The 24,883-nt window shown below is 48.7% G+C and overlaps 1 protein-coding gene across 1 annotated transcript; it reads right to left on the bottom strand.

Moving 5' to 3' along the window:
- Window positions 1–3,884: 3,884 nt before the first annotated feature.
- SPINT1 (serine peptidase inhibitor, Kunitz type 1) lies at window positions 3,885–23,278 on the bottom strand. Its single transcript, XM_030482850.1, has 11 exons — window positions 23,136–23,278; window positions 22,555–23,024; window positions 14,028–14,179; window positions 12,375–12,513; window positions 11,136–11,306; window positions 10,557–10,583; window positions 9,492–9,617; window positions 8,533–8,583; window positions 7,746–7,916; window positions 6,983–7,039; window positions 3,885–5,877 (listed from the first exon to the last, which is right to left on the bottom strand). The coding sequence occupies exons 2-11, from the start codon at window positions 22,979–22,981 to the stop codon at window positions 5,684–5,686; spliced, it is 1,515 nt and encodes a 504-aa protein (XP_030338710.1). The 5' UTR covers window positions 22,982–23,024; window positions 23,136–23,278; the 3' UTR covers window positions 3,885–5,683.
- Between the last annotated feature and the right edge of the window lie 1,605 nt (window positions 23,279–24,883).

Raw genomic sequence — 24,883 nt, 5'->3', positions numbered from 1 at the left:
TATGGTAATGTGGACCATAACATTACTGTAGATTCAGAGAAAGGGAACATTACCTCACATCTTATGGAGCTCATAGAAGCCCAGAGCATCTAACAGCACGCAGCTCCAGCAGTGCACAATGTCCCTGCTGGTTTGAGAGTACTGTGTCCAAGACAACATTGGGTGGCATATTAAGATATTGCTGCCCCCTCTTATGGACATCTCAGAGGAACTGGCAAACCACAGTGGGCACCAGCTGTGGCTGAACAATAACCCCATCATGAACAAAACCTCCAGCAGTTCAGCCCGCAGGCAGGGACAGGCAGCAGAGCTCGGGTCCCTTTGGGTGCAGCTGCAGGAGGGAAGGGCTCCCACGATGCCTACGTGAGAGGGACACTATGGTTTAATTTAAAGCAGAGTTTCTCGCCGGGGGAGTCCCAGCAGCTCAAATTCCTGGGCCAATGCTTTTGCTTCAACCCATCACAAATATTTCTGAACAATCCTGAAGCAGCCAGCATGTAGGTCAGGTGTGTCAGGGCAGAGAACAAAGACACAGACGCTTTGTCTGCACTGAGACTTGTGGAAAAATACCCTTCTTCTTGCTGGAGCGCCTCGCTGGCTCCAGCAGAGCCTCTGCAGCTCCCGCCGGCCACTCGCTCTCATTCTGTATATCCTCTCATGTAGGCTGGCTCTGGGCAACTCACTGAAGATGGTAATTAAACGATGGGTCTGGCCTTCCAAAGTCTCCTAAAGCTGTTATAGGAATTGATGGTAAGTTTCCAAACTCCTGACACAGCAGGAGATGAGGACATCTCGGAGAGGCAACCAGTGACTAAGTGCCACAGAAACTCTGTCATGCCTCAGGTGGCACCTTGCCCAGGAAACACTCATTTCCCCATGACACTGGTCAGCAAGGCTTCCTTGCAGAGAGGTTCCTCCGTGCCCTCTTACATGCTGCAGAACTGACCAGATCTGCTGTAATTTCTACAGCTGACTGTATTTCTCTGTGTCTTTGGGGGTTGGACTAGATGACCTTTGAAGGTCTCTTCCAATCCCAACTATCCTATGATTCCATAATTCTATAAGCTATTACTGTTACATGCAGTGCTTCATGACCAAGGGAAGAGTATTTCCAATTAATGTCTCTATTTCTTCAAGTTGGAAAAAAGGAGTATCTGGAAAGTTTTCACAGGCTATTTCCCACACAGGCACCACTTTAGCGAGCAATGTTTGTTTACTACATGCCGGACTACCTGTGGCACTTCAAATCTGCATCTGCTCCATTTAGGAGCTCGAAGCACACTGCAGAAGGAGCAAGTCTGGTCATTCCTAATGCTTGCACTAAGGGAAATTATATTAAGGAATTCTCTTTACATTATACAGAGCTTGCGGACAACCCCATTCCTTCTTCCCCCAGCTTTAGAGCTCTCTTTTTAACCTGAATGAACTGTTTGACATCAAAACCTAAATAATTTCTCCCTCAAGCAATAAATTAGGCTGGAGAGCTGAAGTAACTTATCAGAAAGTGTCACACCACTGTGGCTTTTGTGCGGGGGACAATATTCTGTCCTGCCACTGTGGAGCCATCCCTTGTCATGCCGGGGCAGCTGTTGTGTTTATTTGTGAGCCATTGTGCCACAGGGAAGCCGGAGACACACAGTGTTTTGCTGTGAGCTAATGCTTCCTGTATCCAGCCCGACAGCCACACGAAGCCTGCGAGGTCCCCTCCAGCCCACTGGGATTAACTCAGCCAAACACTCAAGCAAGCAAGCCCTCCTTCCTGATAGTCGGAGCAAGGCAAAAAGGGTTGGTGATCAGGGATCAGAGGCATCTCCTTCTGCAGAGATGGAGGCTACCAAAAGACAGGCAGGACAACTTATGCAGAGGCAGTAGCACAGTGTGCAGCAGCTTCCAGGGCTTGGCATGAGCCTGGCTCCATAAACTGTGCAAACCAACCCCTCAAAAACATAGACCTCGGTGCAGAGGGCATTGCCTGGACACTGCAGGACAAGGGACCAGCTCCAGAGCCCCGGGAGGCGCTGGCACCAGGGAGCAGCTGCACTGGGGCGATGGGCTCAGGGGGACACACTGGGGAGCTCTGCACCAGGAGGAGCGGCTCTGCCCCAAAACAACTTCACGTAACTGCTTGTTTCTGGCCGCAGCTGGGGGAATAGGAGGTTTTGCTCGGTATCAGGCTTAGTTTTCACTGAGGAATGTTCCTTCAGCGCACAGCAAGGCACTCTCCAGTTCTGGTTTGTGAGGAGGGCGCTTTCATTCTGCAGCCAGCTGCAAGATCTGGGGTCCCATTCCCGCCGGGAAAACAAACCCTCTCTGAAGAGCTGGGATTCCCGGGGGAGCAGAACCCCTCACCCCGCGGGGGGAAGCGGAGCGGAGGCGAGGCGGAACCGGCGCCTTCCCCGGCAGAGCTGCCGGCGCAGCCCGAGTGACCCCACACGGCAAAGCCGGGGAACGCAGGCGGCCGGCGGCTGTGGCAGGGCGTGCGGCACGGCCCCGGGCCTGAGGCCACCTCCGTGCCTGAGGGCCTGAGCCCCCCGGTCGCGCTGTACGGACATGGCGGCACCTCCTCAGGGCCGGAGCAGCAGTTTCCCCCGCAGCGGAGAGTGCCCGCGGGCTCCGGCCCCTCTGCCCCCCTCGCTGCCTTCCGCCTTCTCGGGCAGAAGGAGAAGGGGCTTAGCGAGGTGCAAAGCTGAGCGGAGGGCTCGGGGGCGTCGTGCAGAGCCCATCAGCGCTATGTCTGCACCGGGAGACACAAAGACGTGCTTTAAGTGAAAGAGAATCTTAGAATCACAGAATCAGATGGGTTTGAAAAGACCTTTAAGAGCACCAAGTCCGACCTTTACCCCAGCACTGCCAAGGCCACCACTAACCCATGGCACTAAGGGCTTCATCTACACTGTTTCTGAACACTTCCAGAGACGGTGACTCCAGCACTGCCCTGGGCAGCCTGTTCCAATGCCTGAGCACCCCTTGGGGAAGAAATTTCTCCTAATATCCAATCTAAACCTCCCCTAGAGCAGCTTGAGGCCATTTCCCCTTGTCCTGTCACTTGTTACTTGGGAAAAGAGACCATCCACCTCCTTGCTCCATCCAAAGAGACTGTAATACTCAGTCACCTTCTATCTTTGGAGACTATCAAGAGAAGCAGCCTCGGTTTCCAACAGCATCCTCAGTCCAGGGGTTACCCCATTGCCCAAGCACAGCACAGCTCAGCAGAGCTGCTCCGGGGGCAGCTCCTCATGGGACATGAGGGGCTAACATAGACATGAGTAACTGGAAACAGCAGGATGGGAGAGCTGGTGTAGAGTGCGGGAAGAGAGAGATGGTATTGACCAAGCAAACCCCACAGCCCAGAGCACAGGGGAGAAAGCCTGCTGTGGAGCTGTGTGTGGAGGCCCAGCACTGCCAGGTCAGTGATGGAGGTTCACCTGGTGCCATACATATTCATTGGCAATTAGACAAATTTACATTTAGCTAACTGTACACTGCAGTGCCTGAGTGATCACCAGCCTGGAGACACAGCTAGAGCAGCTCCTGTTTGAAGAATAGTGTCTGCTTTTGGTTTCAGACTCAAACCCCAAACCAGTCTGACCAGCTGGAACCCAGTTTCAGTTACACCCTGCCTTGCTCTCTGGGTGACTTGGTGTGTAATGATCTCACTCCCAGCACACCTCACCTGGTACCTGCCTCTCCAGGTATCCACACATGTTGCATCCCCCTTCTCCCAGCCCTCCCCAACCCATGGGACTGCTGCTGCTGCTGCAGCAACACTGCAGTGCTCTGCCCTGAGCTACCGCAGTCTGCAGATGAAAGGGTGCGAGATAGCAGGCATGGGAACGGTACCTGCCCCCTCTGCGGGTCACTGCTTCTCAAACACCACTCCCAAGTCAGATAAGACAAACAATTCATTTTTATTATCAGAGTGAGTGCACAAAAACATAAATCAAGATGTTAGGTTTATTGCATAGGCCATGGTAGGCTGTGGGAGAAACAAAGAGATGGAAGAAACGATACGAGACGGATCTGAAAAGCCATGGAGGTATCTGACCAGCCCCAGGGACACTAAGGCGGATGCCCATGGTGGGGAGAAGTGTGCAGTCAGATTGCCAGCAGGCTGTGGGCAGAGGTTTCTTCCCTTCCAGCCCAGGCACTGGCCCAACAAGGCAGCTCTTCTGGAGCTGCACTTGAGAGGACCTGAGCCATGCCTTGAGCTGGGTATGGATTTGCCAGAGCCTTCCAGAGCCACTGTGCCTTCAGCCCTGAAAGAGTCTAAGCATTTAAACTAAAGCCTGCACATAGATTTATGCTTCTTACACACACACGTGTGCACACACATGCAAACACCACCCCCCCCCCCCCCCCCCCCCCCAATTACCATTCTTTTCACAGAATGAGTTTTCCAAGAGCAGCAGGCACTGGAAGTTTGGGGATTGGTGCCAACCCCAGAGCTGACAAAGCGTACCAGGCACTTCAGAAATAGCAGTTTCTGCCCCCAGCAGCCATCTTCAGCTCCCAGAGGTACAAGCCTGGACCATGGAGGTGCAGCAGTATGGATCTGGGAAGCACCTCACTGCAAACAGCCAAGGGGGAACACAGGGAACCTTGCCAAAGTGGGAATTTCACATGCTGCCATGGGATCAGGGATGAGCTCTGGACCTCCTGGGGCTGGGCTCATCTTGCACCAGGAGGAACAGGCCAGCAAGAGCGAGGAAGCCTGGGGACATCAGCTGGGTATCCAGCCCACTCTTGTGCTCTAGGAGGTGCCAGGGACTCGGGTCAGGCTGCGTGCTCAGAGGAGAGCACTGTAAAATCAAAGCTGCCGCAAAGGTCCAAGGTCCTTCCACCCCTCTCTTGCCATGACCAGGAAAAGTAGGGACATTCCTTTTCTTTCATTTGAGAATAAATAGATATTTTCTCAATGTGTTTGGCTTCAGAGTGAACACTGGAAAAGCAACCAGAGCAAACCACAGAGAGAAAATAGTGGACACATACTGTACACAGGAGGCTGTAACATGGCAGCCAGGCAGAAAAAACTCTAGGTGTGCTTTTCTGTTAAAAAGCAAAGCCTAGTGATTAAAGCAGGTATTTCTGCTTCCTTCCATCTTAAAAACAGGAACCACTGGAGAGTGTCACAGAGCCCCCGGAACAGGTCTGGATGGTTACCTGAATCTCACAGCCCTCGAGAGGCTCACCGTGACTAGGAGAGCTGCTGGGAGGCAGGGCCACCTTGCAGAGGGCTAGGGGAAAGGGAGGAAAGTATGAGGTTGTATGGAAGGAAGTGGCACTGCAAACAAAAACTTGGTGGCTCTGGTGAGCTTTCACTATTCACAAATGTGAAGGCTGCTCAGATCCAGTCCCAGGGTCCTTCAGTAGGTTGAGTGGAGTTGTGCTCCAGGTTTGAGCTGGAAGAAAGATGTAATTCAGAGTTTCACTGGGTTGTTTGAGGTTAGGAAGGGACAGACATCAGAGAGCATCAAAATGCTCCCAGCTCCTCACTTTCCAGAGCAGCCATTTAGCCAAGACAATCACAAACACTAGTACTGCCAAATCATGGCTAGACCTTGGCCTGGTGCTACAAATGTCTTCAAAGGGAAAAAGTCCTTCAGGCACTGGCCCGTGCCTAAAAACAGAACTCCAGAAGTTCTGGGGAGCCCCAGTGCTGGGCTGGAGGGAGACAGGCTGTAGGTCAGACTGGTTTGGTGGCACTGCTGTAAAACAGACGCTCAGTGTCCTCTGTGGTGGAGAGGGTTGAGTTGGTAGCAGTGGCTGGCTGACGCCGGCGGCTGTTCTTCCTTTTCTTCAGGAAGAAGTAGCCGATGATAGCCAGGACCACCATGATGCAGATCCCGAGGAGCACAGCAATCACTACCTCAAAGGCACCTGCAAGGGTACACGAACATATTAGAAGGGCTGCTTCATGAGCTGTGATGCAGCAGGAGTGGTCAGGAAGAAGAAAGCACAAAAGCCACTGCAGAAGCTGTGCTGGCAAAGAGAAGAGGTGGATAATAGCTGGCTTGACAGCAAGGTGGTCATTGCACAATGGAGCAAAGAAGAAAGACAACTACTGCATGGCATAAGGGTATGGCCAGGGTATAGCCAGCCCATCTCTCCCAAATTATGGTTCCCATCATTTCCCAGATGCAAGACGCCCTCTAAAGGCTATTCAGCGACTCTACAGAATATCAAGCCCTTCCAAAACGCTGTCTTTGCTTCATATGTCAACAGGGAGGCCACCAAGGGGTTGCAGAAAGCATCTCCTGGTTGGGATAAGGCTGTCGGAGTGAGCTATGGTGGACAGGCTAAGTTTGTGGGAAAGAGTTTGTAGCAGTGCTGTGAGTACTTGGTCTTTTACAACCAACCAAACTCCTGTATCATCACTGGAGACTGTCAAACGTGATTCATTTGCAAGCTGGTGTGAATTTGAAAATTAAATCAAACTCTAGGGTTGAAGAACACAAATGTATCATTTCAGGAGTTCTCTACTGAAGAAAGAGGCCTTACAGCTATGTGGTGAAAGGACACCAACCTTAATGTGATAGTCTTTTAAGACCTTGTACTTAAATAGCTTTGGTGTTCTTTACAGTTACAGGTTATATAGAGTCATTGGATTTCCAACATTATTCACATGCCCACTTGGTCCTTCTTTTTTGCAGAAGTCAGTGGTCCTGAGGTGAACTTGGCCCTTAGGAAGAATTTTACTTGCAATTTTTTGATGTTCAACAGTGGAACATTCATGCAAGTTGATGGAAGGAGAATCAGGAGTCTCTGATATGAGCTACTGAGTCACAAAGGAGAAGCTGGACCACAGATGCACAGTGCACAAAAGCATATCTTGCCACTGCTGGCATCTCACAAATCCCACATTGCTCCCTCAGCTTCAAAAGGGGGATGGGAGAGAAGGCTGTTATTTGTAAGGAAAGACAAAATAATTTTCAGAACAGGGTAAAAGCAACAAGCAAGATCTGTAGGAAAAATTGTTACTCACTTAAAAGACTGCTTTGGGGCTCAAATGACTCCCATCTCCGGCCAATGACATCCGCTTCTGAATTGGGAGTAGAGAGGAGGAAAAAGGTTTTATCAACGAAGGTTGGGAACAAGGGATAAGACAGGTTTCTGAGGAGCATATTTCCAGTGCTCTGAAGTGACTGAATGCATACAGCATCCCTCTTAACAGCCATGGTGCTGAGCTCTCAGGGCAGGCTCTGGGGCACAGTGTAGCTGTAGAAGAGCAGCAACAATTTGCCTCCTGACAGGTACAGTTTGGCAGAATTCCTCCTGTTTCAGCTGTTGGCCTCCACAGCCACACATACAAAGCTTACAGTGTAAATTTTTCCCTCTTGATTGTTTAAACCTTCTAATATGTGTCATTGAGGATTTTCTTAATTTCTCCCCTCCCACTTGGGGAGAACTGGAGCCAAACTAGAAAGATTCTTTTTAGAGAAGCCATACCATATCTCTGGTTAGTTTTGTCATCCTCCTCTGCCCCTTTTTCAACATCAGCACCCAAAATGTTTTTCAGCTCTGAGAAATGACAGGCTGCATTGCAGAAAGATGCTGTAGATACACACCATTCCCCATAAGCCATCAGTCACATTGAAGAATGCTGTTACGGATGGCCAGGGTTTGAAAGCAGAGCTGCTCTAACTGAAAGCTCTCAAATCACTGCCTCTTTGGGACCATAGAATTTAATCTGGAGTGATTTTAATAGTTTCATCAGTAAAACTCCAGCCCTCACTATGGCTGCTTACTTGTGATGCCTGAACACGATTTCATGCACTCATCCTCTTTCTCAAAGTTGTTTTTGTTGCCTCCACAGCCCCCATAGGTGAAGGGGTCACATTTCTCAGAGAATGGGTTGTAATACCAGCGAGGGATGCTCTCAGTGCACTGTCCAGCGTCAGGCAACTCCACACAGTGACCTGGCAAAGCAAAGGAGAGGTGTTCTAGCCCAAGCAAACCAACAACGTTTTCACAACACAAGAGTACAAGCACTGTGGCAGCGGAAATCCATGGCCAGAACTGAGGCTGTCAGGTCCCCGCTGCCCAGTTGCCAGCTGCTCAAACTGGCATTGCCAAGGTGAGTTGCCATCTGCCCATAAACCCAATTAGCAGGGAGGAACATCAGAGGAACAGCGTGCAGTCATGCTAGACCTTGGATTCAGCCCCCTACAGGAATGATCTGTCCTTTTTGGGAGGCAGAAGGGAGCAAGAAGAGCCTGAACACACAGAAACCACAGTTCATCTCAGGTCTCCTCACTTGGGATACACTCTTTTAGCCCAGTGACAGTACCACTGTTTACACCGGTACAAACAAGACAAAGATATGGGACTGAGCACAGGCACATGATTACTTGTATTATGCCATTACTTGTATTATGCCATTGCTGTGGCACTCACATGGCTTTGGTTTGCACTATTTCTAAAACAATCCATTTTGGGAATTATTCAGGGAAGCACTTTTACCATAAAACAACAGACTGAAGAAGAAAACAAAAGCTGGCTGATGTCAGCCTAGGTGCTCTGGACGGGACGTACCTTGCGTATGTGTGACATTGATTTTCTGCAGTCTGTTGAACTCACGAGCATCTGCAAGAGAAACACTGCGTGTTAAAACTTTTCTCACCAGTTGAATACAAAAGAAATGATTCTGTCCGTGCTGACATGAGCAGACAGGGCTTTCCTGCATGTTCCAAAAGCCAGGGAAAGAGAGATATAATTTGTGGTTTTTAAATATCTCAAAGTTGTGAGAGGAACATGGGAAAATAAAATGTAATAATGAGAAACTATTCCCAATTCCTGTTCCACAAATACAGAGGCAAAACTAAGGAAAACAAAGGCTGCTTTCTTCTTATTTTTTTCCATCAAGTAGAATAAGGAAACTGCTATCACTCCAGGTTTTAAGAAGTGCCAAACAGCACAAGTATAAGATATGAGAGGGCAAGAGGGATGAATTGTAAGCCTGCAACCTAGAAAGGCAACAGAACACCCACATATAGGAAAGAGATTATGGGAATTCCATTAGAAGAGAAGGGGAAGGAGGACGGATTGTGGACTTGGGCAGCTCACCACTGTGCATTTACATTAGGATAATGTGAGAATGTAAAGAGGACTGTGACACTGGACAGACTGGGAGAAATCATGGATTCATTTCCCAAATCCCAACTCTACGAGAGCAGGTAAGGTCATTCAGTGAGAAAAACATGGGAAGGGGAGGACAGGCTCTGAAGTCTTACAGACAGGTGCAGAGAAGAGAGTTGAAAGGTATTTAAGAGGCAGGACACGACCCAGAGGGAAGATCAGCTCTTGCAGTCTGTATCAGCAGAGATACAGGAGATGGCAGAATCTGCAAACACAACACCGCAGGAAGAGATAATGCAGGGTCAGCAGATAAGAACAGAAGGCACCAAAAAGCATTGAGTCAACACCTGTAACTTACATTGCTTTCATCCCTGTGCAGATATTAAGTTGTCTAAGACAGAATCTGAAGTACTTACATTGTTCACAATACATCTCATCCGATCCATCAGCACAGTCGAGAGTTTCATCACACTCCAGATAGGCATCAATGCAGCAGCCATCCTTGCATTTGAAGAATGGGGGGTGACACTTCCCATTGCACACTGCATCAGAAACAGGTCAGATAGATAGATCATTAAAATTCTCCCTGCCACACAGGTGCTTTATGAAGGACTTAAAAGCTGTTGATAGGGCTGGCAAACAAGAAACAAGACAGACTGGTTAAGGTCTCTCTTCAGTGCCACCCTGGGCATAAATATAACATTGCTCTGGGAACAGCAATGCTTCCGCTCAGAAAAGAAGTACACAGAAAGTGGAAGCAAGAATGAACTACTCAAGAAGAATATAGAGACATTGCCCGAAAGGATATGGAGACATTGCCCAAGCACAGGGGATTAAATTAGGAAAACCAAATTGAAACCTGCACACTGGGCTGCAAGAACCGATGGAGAGGAGCAGTTATTCCCCTTTGCTCCAGAGATGGTCCCAAATGCTGAGTACTGTGCCCAGTTCCGAGCTTCCCAGTGCGCAGAATACATTGGCATACTCAAGTGAATCCAGTAGATTCAGCAAGGGGCTGGAGCACAAGACCTAGCGTAAGGTTTTGGAACAGACAAGAGACAGGCTCATTTTGGAGATGCACAGTAATAGGATGAGCAGCAACAGACACAAGTTGCAACGAGAGAAAATGATTCAATATGAGAGTAATAAAGTTATGACAAAGATCATCAAACATTGGCACAGTGAAAAGTGTAAAATCTCCTTTGGCAGGTACCCAGAACTGGACTGGATGCAGTCCTGCACAACCCAATGTGACTCAAAGCTGACCCTGCTTTGAGTAGTGGGTTGGACCAGATGACCTCCAGAGGTAATCCCCAACCTGAACTATCCTATGACATGAAAGTGAAAGGCTTAGTAAAGAAATTAGTCTCCAGTGCCTCCCTTTCCACACTGAGTGAGTGCTAATCAAAAGCCACAGGAATGGACGTGAGACACTCAGCCTGAGCTCACGGCAGGATTACGCAGCGGTACAGGAAGCTCACCTGGCTGCTGTCGCCCACCAATAGAACCTGAAGAGACAAGGGAAAAAAGAGAACAAATTTACCACCACACCCTTTTGTCAGCTCACGATCAGCTTCATATTGCCCTCATATCTCACCTAAGAAGTGCATACACTCTGGAAGCAAGCCCTGTAGGGTTTAGGGAGGGGAAATATGGATGCCCACTACCCAGAGACCCCAGGTGAGTAGGATCCACATGAGGCAGGCCTGGAGGAACAGAGGGGAACTTCCCACCACTAGCTAGACCATCCCCAAATGGGAGTGAAGCACTTCTGGCTCCCCCACAGCACATGTGAATTTAGGTTTCAGATATGACTTGAAGATTTGGTGAGGATTTCTGCATCCAGAGACACACCAGGGACACTGACCAGGGGAGCAGTGCTCCAGGAGCTGGGTCAGATACATTGGCAGTGTAAGACTAGGGCACGCAATCCGTAATTAGCCAGGTCTCCTCAGGTCTCTGGGCTCTAACTAGCTGCCAGTCAAGAAGCTGCGGTACTTGTCCACGGGGCCATCCCAATCCTATGGGAAAGAGGGGGCTGATTTCTGAAGAAGACTCACCTCTAACATTCTTGCAGGCAAGTTGACACTCCTCTTCCCTTAAATAGTTATTCTTGTTGGGCTTGCAGCCACCAAAAATGAACTCTTCACACTGCTGAAGGGTTGAGTTGTAAAACCAGCGTGGAAAAGATCCCCGACACCAACCCACCTTCTTAGGAGCCAAACAATGCTCTGTGAAGAAAGTTAACATAAAAGGCTCTGATTAGCTTGCTTTGCCTTCACATCTACAAAGCAGAAACTTTTCCAAAGGTCTTGTCTGAAAGAGTTACAAAATCCTGAGCAGCATGGAGAAGGTGAGTAGGGAATGCTGGTATATATTTTCTTGTATGAAAGGCAGGATCAAAAAATAAAATTAGAAGGTGTCACATCCATAAAACAAAGGAGCTGCTTCTCCACAGCACATAGTTAAGCTGTGTAACTCCTTGCTTCAGGATGTTGCTGCTGTGCAAAGATTACACAAGGTCAGAAAGGGCTGTTAAACACAAAGACACCATCTTCTGCTTAAAAAAACCCTCCCAGTTGCAAATTCCTTGGCACTAGTCAAGCATAGCAGGGATTTACTGATAGCATGCTATGTTCTTGTACCCTTTCCAGTGTATCAGCCTCTGGACACTGTTGAATGCAGTGTACCGGATTTTGGGCAGACCATTAGTGCCACTTGATACGGCTGTTCTTGTAGTTTTATGGTACCTGTGTTAGGAGCAGAAATTTCCTGCTTAGCTACTAATCAACCATTTGTCCAAGAACTCTGTGCTCCTAATGCACTTGTAATGCTGAACATTTTGATCATTAAACACAGCCATTAAAGTAAAACATATAAATAAAGCCAGGGACGCTTTGAATGTCATGAAGGCAGCTCCACCTATCCTGCAGCTTAAGGAAATTAGGGCCTTCACAGCAAAACCATGGAGTCAACAGGGCATTTCAGGTTCTCCTGTCTTACACTCTCAGTTGCACCCCAGGCTTCAGCCACTCTGGCGTCACCCAGCAGAGGGCATGACGTGCAGACAGGATGGGGTTAATGTGGGCACCTCTTCCGCAAGGGGATGCAAAGACACTAAAACAGACCACTACGAATGTGGAGATCTTCCACGACTGGTCAGGTTCAGGCTGTTACTGGGAAAAGCTGACACAGAAGTCCAACCTCTTGGTTGTGCTCTTCTCCCATCTACTCCTCTGAGAAGAGCAGCTCCCAGGCTTGGGGACTCTACATTTAGACATCCATGGGCTTAAGCTCACCTTCAGTCTGCTCAGTATTCAGCACCATGATGGTGATGTTGGTGAAGTCTTGCTGTTGTGCAGTGTCTGTGACAGTAAGCTGGAAGACGTAAATCCCTGGCTGTAGGTTGGAGATTTCTACTTGATCATCTTCGTGCTTCTGAGAATGTAAAAGAAAGGCTTATTCAGAAGAAGTACCTCTAATGAGGGAGTGAGTGAAGCCATGCAAGGCCCATGTTCCTGCATTAAGAAGAAAGCAGCTTGGCTGGAACCCCCCAAGCAGATGTCTGGCATGAAAAATGTCTCAGTGCTATACAGTCCCCCCAAATCCATGGGCTGGTACCTAGCTGGAATAACAGTGAGAAAGAGTACCACAAGTGTTAAGTAGATATTTCATATTTTGAGGCATTGTGAAAGCATGAGGGAAAATAAAAATCTTTGGAGAGGACTGAAATACTTGTAGTCTTTATTTTACTTTTTAAAAAATAAAACCTATTATGAATCATTTACTTAGTATACAGAGAATAAACTAGGTGTATTTAAGATACATACACTTTTTCATCTTGAATATAAGTCTATTTAATTTTGGAGATGGAAACAAGTGCATATTTTTGCCTGCTGAGGTTTCTAAAAGAGAGGGAATTATTTTTGTCAGAATAGAAAGCTGCGATACTATTGACACAAACTTTTCACCTATATTTGCTAATAATATTGGGCCTCCATTTCCATGCGCTCTGCCTTTTTGGATAGGTTTCAAGAGAACACAGTGTTGCCATATATCATCTTAATGTAGTTAACACAGCAGAATAGCAGAGGACTCTTTTTTTGGGGTTGATTTTGGTTTCTGTCACACTACACAAGTTACTTTGGTTGGGATAGGGGAAGAGAAAAGGAAAGGAGCACTTGCAGATTCCTGCAGCCCCCTCAGAACCCTAGAGCTAGTCATTGCTGGTCTTCCAAGTCAGCTGTGGGCCTGATGCTAATTCTTCCAAAAGATTCCTCAAGATCTCTATATCATCTCCAAGGCTTTCCAGAGCATTTCACACAAGTTCAACAGTAATCATTTGCTCTTCTAAAGCCACAGTTCACATTTAACATCTATCAGATAGGCAGTGTTCACACCTCAGAGATCCTGGAGCCAGTCAGGAGACATGGCTTCTGCTTCAGCTCAGACACAATAGGAGGAGGAACCTATGCACTAAAGAGAGGCAAACTCCAGGAAAAGCCCCAGGAGAACAGAAGCAGAGCCTGAGGCTGGATTATTCAGACCCAGAGGAGTAGAAGCACCGATGCGGAGCAGAGTAAAACTAAGGGCAGGCCCCTCATCGAACTACAGGAACTTGGGAGGCAGCTCTTACACTGAAGCTGCTTCCCTCTCAAGTACTCCCACCCAGGCAGATGAGGTATTGCTCAGGTAGGTTTGAGGTGGGATCCTGGTGCAGGGAGCCTGCAAACTGGTGAGGCCAAGAAATGCCATGTCCCCGGTGTGAGAGGCTGGGATTAGCCACGAGGACACGGGGAGTGCTCCATAGCCTTTGGGAACAGGCTCATGGGTGGACTGTCTCAAAGAGGGAAGGACAAGGTGATCTCCAAGTCAGTGGCTGTGAAAACTCAACCTAATGCAGGTGACACAGGTGACAGTGAGCAAGCTGCTTGCTTCCTGCAGCTCCCTACCTTCATCTCCACGGAGGGGTCACCGACAACCTGTTTCCATTCATAGCTGACTATCCCTCGGTCATCCGTGCTCTCTATGCCTCTCAGCATCACTGGCTCCCCTGGCTGTACCCTCATGTCCTTGGCAGTGCGGGCTATTGGAGGACGGTCATCTGCAGAAGAAAGGCAGAACAAGGTCTGGGTAAGAGGCTGAAAGGTCCAGTCCATATCTCCATTACAGGAAGACAAGGGAGGGGGATTCTTCCAGATTAAATCAATACAGACTTCAACCACTGAAAGGAAAACACTTTTATACAGCTGTGCTTCTTGCAGCCTGAGCAAGCACCAGGCAATCAATACCGTTATTACTGCCCTCGCTAATTTAGTAATGCCACAACCCATTCTGGCAATGCTTTTGAGCCATTGGCTCCCTGGCCACTTCTGCCCACAGGAACCACTTTAAGAGGGTGTCCCTGTGGCTCCAGCCATTGAGGTTCTGTCCGTCAGACCACATCCTCGCAAAACAGCACAGAGCAATCTCCACCCTTCACTTAGGGAGATGACCTGGTGTGGGTGTTGAAGAATGTGGCACTGATTCTCATCATTCCTACCACCATCTCTAAGCACTGTGTTAGCATACCTAACCAAAGCTATGCACTGCAGGATTTGGATGAGAAATACCCCTCCTCCACCTTGTATTCCACCCCATTCTCTGACATACATGCCTTAAAAAATGGCACACAAATGCCATTCATGAGATCATTATTTTTGTGCCATTCCATGGATTAGCTCACCAGCAGCTTCCACAATCCATAAACACTTTTCCAGACTGTAAAAGATAAAAACTGATCCCTGGCTGTGCCAGCAAAAGCAGCCTATACAATGACACCATTAAGCCTGACTCATAACTCCTCTCAGCCTCAATGTCTCTGATCACAGGCTTTCTGCAGAGCTCAGCCCATAAAACTCCACCTGGTAGTGCCTGTACCAAGTCCAAGATTCAATGTTCAGGTGCAACCTAAGTCTTTTGTAAAGGCATTGATTTGTAAGCTAGATATAAATCACTCAACCATTACACTGTTATATTTACTGTGACTGAGGAAGAGGATTAGGGCCCAAACCCCTTAGAAAACTACTCCATCAGGTAATTATTTTCACTGTTGTCGACTTGCTCCTAATTTCCTGTTTGAGTGTGTCTGGATTCAGGTACCAGCTGCTGACTCTTGCTAGAGCCTACTGAAGGGACCTTTAGTATAAGACATATATAGAAATAAACCTGACATGCAAAACAAGCTACTTTTTAGTTCTTTCATCACTAAATTCAGTAGGATTGAGGGCTTTGCAACCTGTGTTCCTGATCAGTTATCACAAACCCACCCAGAATCTTCTATTTTCTAGTATCTTTGACCAAATGAAGATATATTCATTCTACCCTGGTCTTACAAATGCTGCTGCCACCAGAAAGTCACAGGGGAAACAAATCTTCCCTTGTTTACACACTTGAGCATTGTGCTCAGCCTGTTTGGCTGCAGTATCAGGGAGGGTACGTGCATGCCACCCTTGAGGCTCCCTCTGCAGTCTGCTCTAGTCCTATCACTTGTTACTTGAGAGAAGAGACTGACCTCCACCTCACTCCAACCTCCTTTCACGTAGTTGTAGAGAGCGATAAGGTCCCCCCTGAGCCTTCTCTGCTCCAGACTAAACCCCCCCAGGTCCCTCAGCCGTTCCTCATCAGACTGGTGCTCCAGACCCTTCACCAGCTGCATTGCCCTTCTCTGGACCTGCATGTATCAGCATCTTGTAATGAGGGACCCAGAACTGAACACAGAGACTGAACAGACAAGACAAGCAGAGATGCCCACCCTGGGTGTCCTCTCACCTTTGGGTGAGGCACACCTCCCTGCCACTCCTTCCTCAGGGCTGCATGCCACAGTGATGGGTCCTATCTCAGCCTGGCAAAAAGGCTGCTGAAGACACCAAGCAGGGCCTGACACCTCTTGGTTTTGACAGGGCCAGTAGAACAAATACGTGGAGTTTTGTTTTACTTACAAGTGGCCACACAGAACACTCATAAGTGAAGGGCCTGACTGGAGCTGGCAACACCTTCCAAACCAAACCAGGAAAAACAGCTCCATGAGCACGTTGTACACAGCAGTACAAGCTCTGGAAAAGGGACACATTCCTGCCGTGCATAAATGCAGCCTCGTCCCTGCCACCTTCCTGCCAGGATGAGCCCAGCAGGTGGCTGCAATTGCACAAGGGCAAGACTAGTTCTTCAGCCACACAGAGGCTAATCATTAACTCCCACCTCCAAATCATGTTTTTCCTTCACATTTTTAAGCATGTACACTTATTGCAGACCCATTTCTCCACGGGTCCATTTAGCTCCTCAGGGCTGTGGATTGCACGGTGAAGTAAAAGCTTGGCTCTACTTTATGGGTCAGCAACTTCACCAGATCCTATCTCTGATGAGCCAAATTCCCTGATCCTCCTCACCTCCAGAAAAAACAGTCAGGAGCATTTGCATATCTGTGGTGACTGCCAAGGAGGAAATCCCTCTAGGAATGAAGGGCTTCAAGTCTCTGCCTTTTCTCCTCAGGACATCTGAAAGCTCAGTGACTTTGGAGTATTTCTGCTACACTGACTATGTGAAGCTTTCAGTGGCAATGGGGCTGTTCTCCACCTTAGCCTCATAACTGAGTGCTGACTGATGCAGAGTACTAACAAACTGCTTGTAAAAGGGAGATTCTCCATTGTGTTTTGCTCTGACAGCCTGTTTGAAAAAGGAAAGTTACCTTTGCTATAATGCTTTTTTGACTATGGAAAGTTTCTGCTGTAAAACTCTGTAATTAACAGGGAGATTAAAGCTTTATGATGCTGCTCTGTGTTGTGTGCTTTTACTGCGGAACACATGCTCCTGGAGACATGCCATTAAGTGACCGCTTCCTCCTCCATTTATAAAATACATCGGAAAGGGAAACATCTTTTCTTTATGATCCTGGAGAAGAGCTTGATAGAGTAAATCCAAAATGCTTAAAAACAAATGTATGTATGTGGCTCACAGTGTATTCATGCACCAATGAAATCCTGCAGCAGAAAGTGTTTGCTTTCGGTATGGAGATTTCTCTTTTAGAGCTCAGATACCAGCTCTCGCCCTCGAGACACAGATTCACAGAAAACCAGATCTCCTCCATTCCAGCGCTCACGCAGATAGACCCTGAGTACTTGAGGCTATAAAGCAGTGCTTGAAAATACCTCGGAATGGTTTGAAGTTGCCACTAGAAAGAGCTGGAAAGTTTTCTCATGGTCACCAAGGGGCTTTTACAGCCCACTTGTCTGCCATTGCAGAAGCAGCTTACGGGGACACTGAGGCACTGTGAAGGGAAGGACCTCACTGGGGACAACAGCCACTGCTCAAAGCCACTGGGCAGGCCAGGAGCAGAGACAGGAGCAGAAATGAGGCCACCCAAATTCCAGCACCCGTGAGACACAACCTCGGAGATTTCAAGCATCAGAAGGCAGCTGAGCCTGCCTGCTGCAAGAGAAGGTGGGCAGAGGCAGGAGCAGCAAAGGCTGAAGCTCTTCTCTTGTGGTGCTTGCAGGGAAGTCATTCAAAAGTGCACAGCTTTCAGGGGGGTTCATTCAAATCTCACCCGTTGCCACTAGAAAACTCTCCATTGCAACAGGCAAAGGTAATGAGGGGTGATGATGCTGCCACAGTGTTAATTTGCCTGAGGAGGGGGAGAGGGAGATGGGAACAAGGCAATGCAACAAAGGAGAAAGAGAAATACAGGCTCTTTCCATAAGGATTCATTCTGGATGAGCAGCAAATACAGTCATGATAAAGCCATATAGTTTTCTGTCAACTCATGCAGAGCCAAGCAGCTCTCAGCATTAGTTTCTAGAGGTGTCTGTAGTGGTTTGTAAGAGATGCACACAGCAGGTCAACTTCACCTCTCCAAAACAACACAGCATGACTGAATGAGTTATATTTTCAGCATAAGGCAACTTGCTGCTGCTGCCAAGCTCCTTCCGTCCTTCCTCAGGGCATGGGAAATCAGTCTGATTTGCTTTAGTGGGCAGAGGGAAAGACTCTCCCACAGGTCCTCATGCCATTTAGTAAAGATCGGTTTGTTCCTTTTGTCTCCTTAAATAGCTCCAGAGATAAGACGTGAAATAGCCACAAAAGGCAGCACTTCAGTGAATTCTGCATGACAAACAGTAATCTCACAGCAAGTGAATTTCACAGCTTCCCTGCCCAACCTGCGCCAGCGCCTCACCACCCTCACAGGGAAGAATTTGTTCCTAATAGCTAATCTAAACCTACCCTGTTTCAGCTTAAACTGAACGTGCAAATCCCCCTCTCCTGGCCGGAGCTGGGTGCTGGAGGCTGAGCAGCTGGCTCAGGACTGAGCAGCACTAGCCAAGGGGAGACCAGTGTCAGGACCTGTCTCAGCCCCAGACAGGATGTCAGCACTGCTTGTTTTAGCCGCACTGTGCCCATAGAACAGAAACCATCATGGGACCAAGCATTTGAAAAGGGATGAGCTTCAAACCTGGGGAGTTCCCTTCATTAGGTACTGTAGTGATAGCACAAGGGGTAATGGGTTTAAACTTAAACAGGGGAAATTCAGGTTAGATACAAGGAAGAAGTTCTTTACTGTGAGGGTGCTGAGGCACTGGAACAGGGTGCCCAAAGAAGTGGTGAATGCTCCATCCCTGGCAGTGTTCAAGGCCAGGCTGGACAGGACCTTAGGGGACATGGTCTGGTGTGAGGTGTCCCTACCCATGGCAGACGGTTGGAACTGGATGATCTTAAGGTCCTTTCCAACCCAAACCATTCTATGATTGATTCTATGGCGAGGCAGGAGCAGACACATCCTGAACCCTGCGGTTCCCCAGCACTTCCCATTCTCCCACTCACAAGGCCTGAATTCAGCAGGAGGAAGAGAGTGTCACCAAGCATTTCACAACCACCACAAAAGGTTCAGTTCAAGAAACGGACAAAGGTTCAGAGAGGTTATTTTCCAGTTTCACACCCAGAACTGGTTTGCCCAGACCAGAATAAGCTCGGAGTAGTTACTTAAACACCGGGCTCCATTATTACCAATAAAGTGCCTGGTGAGCCTGCCCCTCCCGAATGAGCCAGGCAGAAAATTCGCACCAAAGTTCAGGCTGGGGAATCATTTAAGAGGATGGTGCCTTTTAACAATAACATCAGAGACTTGGGGCTCTATGTTAGCTAGAACAGGCGAGAGACACAGCCAAGCTTATAAGACACATCACCAGCTTATAAATGACTCAGAAGCTCTTGAGAACTTCTCTAGAACATGAAAATCCACTCAGATGATGTGCGGAAGCCAGATTTCAGCTGCATTCACTGTTGCCTTTACCCCTAGGTTGACCACAGTGGGTTAGAGCAAGGGTGTTTCTGTTCCTGTGTTCCATTGCCACAGTCTCACTGTGGAGCAAAAGCAAAACCAGGGCAAGCATACATAGTACTTCCCCCATCACGCTCTCCCAGCTTTCAGCTACTTCTATCAGCTTCAGAAACATTCCAAGATTAAATTTGTCCAATTCAGCAGCCTCCAGCTGTGCTCTCTCTTTCAAGTGTTCTCTAGTCTCCTCTTGAACATATATAAACCTTTTAATTCAACAGGTCTGCTCCCTGTAGAGTGAGGGTCTCGCAATGTGTGGCTGTTTTGTTTAATGTCACCCACTGGGGTCACTAAATATATATTTCACCATTCGCTAGAAAAAACATGCTTTTAATCCTCATTATTGCAGAGGACATCTGAAGATTGCCACATGGACATAGCCTAAAGGCTCCTACGACTCCTGAGAGCAGCACATAATGAAAGGGATGGATGATAGAGCAGCATATAAGCTTCCTGCAGACCTTTAGAGCCAGTCTCAGGGGGTTGACAATAACTTGGGCTCCAGAGCAGCCACACAGCTTCACATTTTAACAGTGAGACAGCACAACAGCAGGAAGACTGGACAGTTATGTCTCCAGTCCAAAACCTGGGCCAAGATTATTTTGCCTGTAAACATCTGGGAGGAAAACCTGACATTCCAAAACCATCTTCCTTAACACTCATTTCTCCAGGCATCCTCAAAAGGTCCAGAAGCAAAAATGCCACAGAGCTTCCTTATGTGCTGGGTGGACACACTCGGTGGCCAGAGGCTCCTTCATTTGGCCTCCTGCATCTGCACCTTTGTGCCCTTCCCCTCTCCTCCTTGGTGGCAGCTAGGCTCCCACCTTCCTGCCCATCCAGGCCCATTCCTCCTGCCTGGACCCAATTCCAGCATCACGCCACAGGGGCTTGGGTTTTGGGTTTGCATCTTTTTGTTTGGATCTGAACCAAAATCGGGGTCAGCATTCTGAAGTTCTCAGCTGCTACAGAGAGGAGGGCCCAGTTCATAGGGTCTGATTTAACCCTTGTTATTGTTTGTTATTTCTCCAGTAAAATAAATCTTTTTCAGCTCTGGGTTAATGAACTAATTACCCTCCCTCTCTTTTCCTGCCGGCCCTTTGGTGTCGTTCAGGGTGACTGAGAAAGCTTTTGGTATCGAAGACAATGCCGAAGAATTTCAGCAGAGCAAGGAAACACATTTCCCATCCACCTACAGCATGAACATTGCAGCCCGACCCAAACACGAAGCAGTGAGCTTCCCAGTGTCTGTTACTGCAGCCTGGCACCCTGCACCCTGTGAGAGTGCCAACACGGGGTGTAGAAGTGACCAAGCCCTTCCTACACCCACAGCTATCATGGCATATGAGCAAGGAAGGGGTATGTCTGCCTTGCAGAATATCCCCAGCAGCATTTCTGGCATGCTTTCCACTTCTCACTGATAAGCCCTCCCGGGTTTTCCTGCCCCACCGCAGCCATCCCAGCACCTGTGAAAGTAGCATTAGGGAGATGGTTTGCAAGGCAGCACCGTGTGTCAGTGACTGGGATGCTCCAGGTAGGTGCCATGGATTGGGAAATACAGCACTGCTGGTGGCACAGGGAGCACAGTGACCCAGGGACACTTCCTAGGGACCCGCACGCATGCCATGCCAGGCCCTGGGACCAGCCAAGGGAGAAGAGGGTTGCAGTCTCCTGGTGCTGGTCCACAGAGATGAAGAGACTGAATTGCTCAACACTACGTTGTATTTTGATCTAATCTTGTGAAATCAGGATGTACTGGGGATGATGCATTCCTTTTTCCTCCTACAACAAAGCATGTAGGAATTCAGGCAGCTGCCAGCATGCCACCTCCAGCCATGGTGGTGTGGGCTTTAGTTCCTGTGGAACGGATTTTGAGCCTGGAATGGAGGCGCAGGAGAACTACCACAACTGTGAGATATTTACTAGAAGGCCCTAAAATGCAATGGGAAGCAACTAGGCGAGACAGAGGACAGGAGGACCACTTGTGCCACATCCCTCTTCAAACCAGTGACACCCAAGGGCTGCTCCAGAGGAGCTGAAAGCCGCGCACTGCTACTCAGGAAGGACAGAAGTGGTCAGTGTGGAGTTTGGTGCCATTGCACACCTCCAGGGCTCACAGGCTGACATATCCCAGCAGAAGATCGAAGTCCTATTCAGCTCACACCACAGAGCCCAAGTCCATGTGCCTACTCCCCTGGTCATCACCACAGATCCCTTCCTTCCCCACCACGGCTGGGCTGGGAGGGGGTATGGGGAGGATTACCCACACAGATATCCCCAAACAGCCCTGCCCAGGCATCAACATGTAATAAACTGGATATGGTTGGCAAAGTCCCAGCCAGGCCAGAGACACCCCAGCCTTTCTATGCTTCCTCCAAAACACGGAAGAAGGAGACAAAAAGACGAATTCCCATGGTTTCAGTGTTTCTGAACACACTGCATTGCTTTGGAGACAGCCAGCTCCAGGTTAGCTTGGTTTCTGTCTGGTTTTCTGGGTCCGGGTGCAGGGAACTCTCAGAGACTGGGAAAGAGAAACCCACCTCCAAAGGGGAAGTTTTCTAATCAGCCCCCCCCAGCAGCAAGGACCAGCCTCAACAAGCAGTGATATGGAGACACCTCACCATCCAGGCTGCTGCTCACAACACTGAGGCTGTGGCAAAATGAGAGGTAAGTGCATTGCGTCCTGCCTCCAGCCCCTGAGCAATTAAGAGATTAATGCAGCCCTTTAAAACACAGTGATGTGTAGATTTTTAGAGGATTTCCCTTTCCAACCTCAAAGGCCTGGAGGGAGGGAGAAGGGAAACAACTCCTTTTTCTCTACAAGTATCAAAACCCCAGCTTGCATTTGGTAACACTCACTCCACCCACTTCAAATAGGCTAAAGAAGAATTCCCTCTCCATTTACTAATAGGTAAACTGAGGCACAGCTCTTAAGTGAGTTTATCCAAGTTAGGGAAAACCTCTGTGGCAAAGGGATATATAGAAAACCCATCTTTAACATTGCTTTATCCTGACCATTTGGCAGCACAAATGTCAGTTGGAGGAGCTGGCACCCAGTGGCCATTCATGCTTTTCCAGCCCTGGTTTGCGCAGATCCATTATGGGCACCTTACCATTCAACCTGTGATCCTGCATTGCCTGGTAGGAATCATACACCTCCTTCCTCATGAAGTTCAGGAAGCCGACCTTCCTGGCAAACCTGCAGACGAAAGCCTGCTCGTAGAGGCAGTTGAGGAGAAAGCAGCCTCGGATGTGGTCTTCCTCCGTGTCTGGGTCCTGCTCCACAAGAGCCAGGTTACAAGCACGCTCCTTACAGCAGGCTCTTATGCAGTCCCTCCTCCCATGGACTAAGGGGGACGACAAGAAGGTGGCTCCATTCTGGACAGAGGCGTCTGTATCCAGCACCAAATCCGGCATTCCTGCCCTAAAGTCCTCCAGGCACGTTTCACCGAAGGGTTTTCCCTCCTGCCCTTCTCCATAGACCGCCAGCACCAAGCAAACCCAGAGCACAAACTGTGGACCTGGGCTCCCTCTGGCCATCTTGGTGCTCCGATCCTCACCACCTTGAGCCCTTAATCCTTTCCTAAAGAAGGGAGAAGACAGGTGAAACTAAGAGGGACGGTGTCCAGATGCGGGGCTAATGTGTCCCCCCACGCTGCAACTCATCCCCAGGTATACGCTCTTAGTCCCCTACCTGGGCTCCGATGCTGGGAGCGGGGTGTCCCCCTCGTCCCCCCTGTGCCTTCACCCCTCAGGTGTGCCCTCAGCTGCGTCCAGTGGAGACAAAGGCCCGGAGAGTGCAGGAAGTGAAAACCAACTCCCTGGGAGAGGGGAAAAAAGTCAAGTCACTCCCCTGCATGCTGAGTTGCGTAAGAGGAAGGGGAGGAGAGCCGGGCTGATACCATCGTCCACTCCTCTGAAGGCATCCTCCCATGGGAGCCATGCTCACGCAGGTGTAAAGGACCCGCTCAGGATGAGCATCCCACCAGCCTCATTCTAGCTGCATCTCTGTGCTTAGGATGCACCAAAAGCTGGGGAGCACACGGTCTGAGTCCTCCGGCAGTGGCACTCACATTCCAGCTGCATGGCACAGAGCACCATTAGCCCCAGTTTCACTAACCCAAATGAGTCAACCTCGCAGCCGCATCTCCTGCTGCTGTTGCTGCTGCGAGAGGTTTCATGCTCATTGAAATCATAAATTCTCTGCTCTTCAGATACAACATTCCTTTGGAGTGAAAGCACTTGGTAGCATGCCCAGAGGCTGCCCTGCCAGTGCAGCAGTGAAAACTTAGCAACCACCCCCAGCTGATGAGCAACATTTTACTTCTTCATCTCATATAGATCAGTTGTGGTCCATTGGTAGTGTCCCTGCCTCACGGGACGGTGCTGTTTGGGCACACAAAAGCTGCCTGCCATAACTTCCATGTATTTTCTCCCTTCCTGCTTCTACTTGCAGGTTCATGATGAAATTAATGGTTCAACAGATACAACAGTGTTGTCCACCCCCCTCTGTCTGTAAATGGTCCTAAAGCCCCTGGGTAAACTGCTCTTATCCCTCTGTCATAGTCCTTAGGAAAGCAGGGAGTGCTTGTAATGTGCTTGGACATTATTTGTAATGAAATATTGCATCACTTAAAGCAACAGCAGCAAATGTGAGGTGGTTTTGTGTGGTGTGTCTTTGAAAAGAGATGGTGAGCAGCAGCTATGTGTCAAACAGCAGCTGGCTCTGCTCTTTTGGGGACCATGCTGGTGTCCAGTGTTTCAGTTCTTGCTGCTGCTTTTTGTACCTCTGATCCAGCCATGTGTATCCTCATGGGATTTATTGAGAGTCCTTAGAGACATGTTTCCTCCTCCTGGCTGTCACAGACAAACACTATGGGAACATAATGTTGTGGGAATATTATTTTTCAATACCTCTCATGATTTTCTATGGCCTGACGTTTGTGTATAGTATTGATAGTTTGGAAAAGGGAATTGCTTTGATCCGGCTATGGTAAGGTATAAAAATAATACAGGCAAAGCCTAAACCATGAAAATAGATGGTAAGGCAGTAGGAAACGTGTGTCTGCAGAGCAGAGCCATGCCTGTTTTCCTTATTGGCTACTTGAATCTTGGTCAGAAGAAACAGGAATATTTCTCACTCCCCATTCAGACTCCATCTCTATAGCAGGTCTTTAGGACCTGCCTGCAGACTCCTGCACGGCTTCTAGATACATGAAAGTTGTCTCCTTCTTTTATTCTGCACTGCCTGAGGCACTCTGCTGGAGGCTCTCTCTTGTATTGAACTTGGAAGAGGCTTTTTTCTGGGTAAATATTTCAAGCCTTTGGTCTGGAGCCAAGTGAGGCTCGGTGCCATTCCCCAGCACAAGAGCGTGCTGCTCAGGGAGCAGCTGGCCTCATCCCCCTTGTAAACCAGCAGCCGTGCTTGGATATGCTCACCGA

This window comes from Strigops habroptila, chromosome 4 (assembly GCF_004027225.2).
Source record: "Strigops habroptila isolate Jane chromosome 4, bStrHab1.2.pri, whole genome shotgun sequence".
Classification (NCBI taxonomy): Eukaryota; Metazoa; Chordata; class Aves; order Psittaciformes; family Psittacidae; genus Strigops; species Strigops habroptila.
This window is presented reverse-complemented; position numbering and strand designations above follow the sequence as displayed.

What these genes read in the sequence shown, in the direction of transcription:
- SPINT1 (XM_030482850.1), bottom strand. Translation starts at nt 22,981, where the DNA reads ATGGCCAGAGGGAGCCCAGGTCCACAGTTTGTGCTCTGGGTTTGCTTG. An exon ending in GAATACTGAGCAGACTGAAG is followed by an intron (nt 11,307 to 12,374) that starts GTGAGCTTAAGC and finishes CTTTCTTCACAG; the next exon opens with AGCATTGTTTGGCTCCTAAG. An exon ending in CAATGTCACACATACGCAAG is followed by an intron (nt 7,917 to 8,532) that starts GTACGTCCCGTC and finishes TTGCTTTGCCAG; the next exon opens with GTCACTGTGTGGAGTTGCCT.